This window comes from Kryptolebias marmoratus, linkage group LG6, assembly GCF_001649575.2.
Source record: "Kryptolebias marmoratus isolate JLee-2015 linkage group LG6, ASM164957v2, whole genome shotgun sequence".
Classification (NCBI taxonomy): Eukaryota; Metazoa; Chordata; class Actinopteri; order Cyprinodontiformes; family Rivulidae; genus Kryptolebias; species Kryptolebias marmoratus.
The window spans coordinates 24542688-24546782 of NC_051435.1; the positions used below are offsets into that span (position 1 = coordinate 24542688).

General features: G+C 39.6%; 1 protein-coding gene across 1 annotated transcript; it reads left to right on the forward strand.

The window, feature by feature from the left end:
* The first annotated feature begins 188 nt into the window (after positions 1-188).
* Positions 189-2010, forward strand: LOC108249700 (olfactory receptor 6N1-like). Its single transcript, XM_025002257.2, has one exon. It carries the CDS (start codon positions 1000-1002, stop codon positions 1924-1926), a length of 927 nt encoding a protein of 308 aa, XP_024858025.1. The 5' UTR covers positions 189-999; the 3' UTR covers positions 1927-2010.
* Positions 2011-4095: the final 2085 nt, after the last annotated feature.

Sequence of the window (4095 nt, forward strand, 5' to 3'; positions counted from 1 at the left end):
TATATATATTTGCAAAACTGAACTTTCTGGGGTTTGTGCTCAGCTGCTTACTTCTTCTTTACTGAAACTTCAATCTATTAATCAAAAAAATTGCAGGAAGTATATCCTTGCCCATAAATCTAATAAATTAAAGCCTTTGCTGTACACCTCTGTGCTTGTTAAAAAATCATTCATAATTAGGAGTTTGTTTAGGACCTACCTCTACCTACCTTTCTGTTTAAGGGCTTCATGGGATTATATTGTTGCATCAGCCCAAGAATCCACTGGGACAAATTCTGCTCATTCGACTTGTGAATGCAGCTATTTAAATTCCCAACCTATCTAGTAGGTCAGCTGTGATCAGCTCACCTTTTGAATGTATTGGAATGAGTTACTCTTGTTCTTACATTTCTTTATTGAAAAGTACAACTTCTGCACCACATTTTGATGTGCTACTTTGCTTTGTAGCTTTTGTGAAAATACTACATTTTCAAACAAGTTTGATTAGAATTCAAAAACGTTTTTGATTTGACTGACATTTAAATACTTCTTTTGTTTGCCTGTGAAACAACCATGCCTGGTCTAATTTTTTTTAAGACTTTTATTTACATTTCAATTATGCAAATGGTTTTTACACTTAACTCTGTTCAGTCTTCTCTCCTGAATTTCATGTGAAATTATTTTCTCCTTGTTAAGCCGTAGCTGTTAAGGTGCATAGCACAGGCCTTATTGTTGTTTTGTAACGTGAATTCTGTGAACTTTTGTATAACTCCAATACTTGTTCTCAACTTGACAGTAATTACTGGAAGGCTTTGTGAACATGTCTTTGAGCCCATGCCATCAGGTCTTTAAACATTCTACAGAGTCTAAATAAGCTGTTTACTTGTTTTGATAAAATATTTTGTGAGATCTATGGAGATTTAAAAAATGTCTGATAAAAATCACAGTTTACATGTTTTGGATTAAGTTTGCAGTTGCTATAACCATTCCACCATTCTTTCATTTTAATAATCAACCTAAATGGATGATAAATTAAATGTAACTTACTTGATTGTTGGTGGGTATTTGGAAGTGCACAAATATAGATATCTTTATTTTGTGATTGTTCTTACAGCATACATTCTTATAATAACCTGCAATTCTATCATTGTGTATCTTATTTGGATTCACCAAAACCTTCATGAGCCGATGTACATTTTTATTGCAGCTTTGTTGATCAATGCTATTCTTTGGAGCACTGCTATCTGCCCAAAGCTTTTGAATGACTTTCTGTCAGAAAAACAGATCATATCATACTCAGCCTGTCTCTTACAGTTTTATTTGATTTACTCTTTAGGTAGTTCAGAGTTCTTTCTGTTGGCAGCCATGGCCTATGACAGGTATGTGTCTATATGTAAACCTCTGCAATATCACACTATTATGAGAAAAACAAAAGTCAGTATTCTCTTGATCTTTGCTTGGATCCTGCCTGCCTCTTTGATTGCAGTGGCAACTGGTCTGAGCTCTCATAAGAAACTCTGTGGCTTTGTTCTAAAAAGTGTTTTTTGCAATAATACAGTCTACAAACTACAGTGTGGTATCGCCATAGCAGAAACCATACGTGATATGGTGGGTTTACTAATTAATGCTCTTTCACCGTTACTCTTCATACTTTTCACTTACATCAGGATACTTAGAATATGTTATCAAAGCAACAAAGAAGTGAGAAGAAAAGCAGCCCAAACATGTTTGCCCCACTTAATTGTCCTCACCAACTTTTCTTGTTTGTGTTTTTTTGATGTTATAACAATCCAGCTGGATTTGGATTTTCCAGAGATTTTACGATTAATAATGACTTTCCTATTAATAATGTTTCATCCTCTCCTTAATCCAATTATTTATGGGCTGAAAATAAAAGAAATTTTTAAACATCTTAAAACATTGTTCTTGTCAGTCAAACAAATTTGATTTTTAAAAACTTCAGAAATTTTCAAAAAAATTCTGTTGTAATAGTAAAAGAGGACATATTAAAAGTAATTTAAACTGGAATACTACAGTTGCTTACAAATCAAACAAATGTTATTCCATAAGGTTTTTTTAAAGTTGTTTTTTTGTTGTTGTTGTTTTTTGTATTTAAAAAAAAATATTAAAATATAAATCTTGAATAATTATGAATTTAATGTTTTTCTGACAGTTATGCTTTTATTTAATTGTAAAAGTCAGCACAATAAAATGATGCATCTATTTTACACAAGTCTTTTAGAAGTACGTACCATTATGCAGTTGGTTAGCTGTTTCCTCACAACAATATGCAGCTTTAAAACCTGTATGGGGCCGTTCTGTGTAGAGTTTGTATGTGATGGACTGGTGACCTATCTAGGGTGTACAACTCCTTATTACTGCTGGCTTTAGACACCAGCTTCAAGCAAGCCTGAGTAGTATGAAGCAGGTATAGAAAATGAATGAATGGATGAATACTGCCCAGAAGTCACAAGATCCAGTCAGTGATGACAATATGGTGATGAGCAAAAGCAAATGAAACCTCAGAAAGTAAAATGAAGCTCTGTTTAACTGAATGTTGAAATACTGCATATGCTAAATTTCTTTAGAATATCTTAAACTCATATGAAACTGTTTTGTATTTAAATTAAATAAGCAGTAAGAAAATTGTTATAATTACATTTGAGCAAAAGACCAACTGAACCAACTAGACTCCCCTGACGTGAGGGGGTTAAAAAATTTCTTATTAAAATTGGTAAATTTTTGTAACATGTCTTAATGCTTTTCTGCCTAATTGTTTGGTTCTGGCTCAGCAGTTAAATCACAGCAGGCTTATAATCAGAGAAAAAGAAAAAAGGTCTAACATGGGGTTGTCAGCGGTGGGGTTGGGTCAGGGTGATGTGGCCGCCAGCATCAAAGGGGGGTTGGACCATGGGCTGCTATGACCTCCTGCCTGGCCTACTGCTGCTCCTGGCTGGTGTAGGTGGATTTGGGACTGGGTCCCTGGACGGCTTGGGGTCTTCTCTGGCTCCATCCCTTTGCGTCCTTAGCTCGGCAGGCGGGTCAGGTGCAGTGGTGGCTGGGACCTAGGGGGCTGGAGGGGTATGGGCAGGGGTGTTGGGGTTTGGGCTACCTAGGAAGGCACGGGTAAATTCTGGGTTGACAGAGGGGGTTTGGGGGCTGAGGGCGTCTGGGGTGCCGGTGGATCTCTGGTCCAGGGCTGCTGGCGGTGAGTTCACAATGCTTGGCTGGCTCAGGGGGCATGGTTCCCCCTTTTCTCCTGTCTTGGTGCCTGTGTTGGTTTGGCGACGAGTCTCTGACAGGGTCGGGGGGTGGGGGGGCTGCCCTCTTGGTGTGGGGTTGTTCGTGTGGATGCTCAGGCCGCATCTCAGAGTGGTGAGCTTCCGCCGGGGGCTCAATGACTCCCCAGGGTGTCGGCCTGGCCAGAGGCTGCACTGGGCTCTCTAGACCTCTCGAGGGACTGGCTCACCAGTCCCCTGTTGTTTTTGCAGGTTCTGGGGAGGTCTCTCCTGCTTGATGCGGGATGGTTTTTCTGCTAGGGCTGGTGTGGGGGCCAGGCTGTTGGGGGCCTGGGTCCCGGGCTTGGCCTGCATAGTAGGAGCTGGTGGCGTGGCTGGTTTGGGGGGCTTTTGCCCTGCGTCTCATCCCATACCTCTTTGTCCTGGGGGCTGCTGAACCTGTGCTTCACTGAAGACCTACGTTTGTGCAGACGGTGGCGAGTGTCTGATCACAGCACTCTTTTAACTGTGCATATCCAGGTGTGGCATATATACACCTATATAACATGAACACACTTTATATTTTTTTACATATTTATTTTTTTTATTTTAGTTCTTCTTTTTCATACACAGTCAGTCTTTCTGGTTTTCTGCTACACATATACTCGCAAAACACTTCTGCCAATATGATGGACTGATTATGATTCTTTCACATAGGAAGCACTGGGTACTGGGATCCACTTACTCATCTCTACATCACGATGTCACCAGGTGACTCTGAACCCATCCAATCACTGAATAGATGCTTAGAACAGATAAATGTGTGGATGTGCCAAAACTTTCTCCAGCTGAACAGAAACAAAACTGAAGTTATTATCTTTGGACCTAAAGAGGAGCG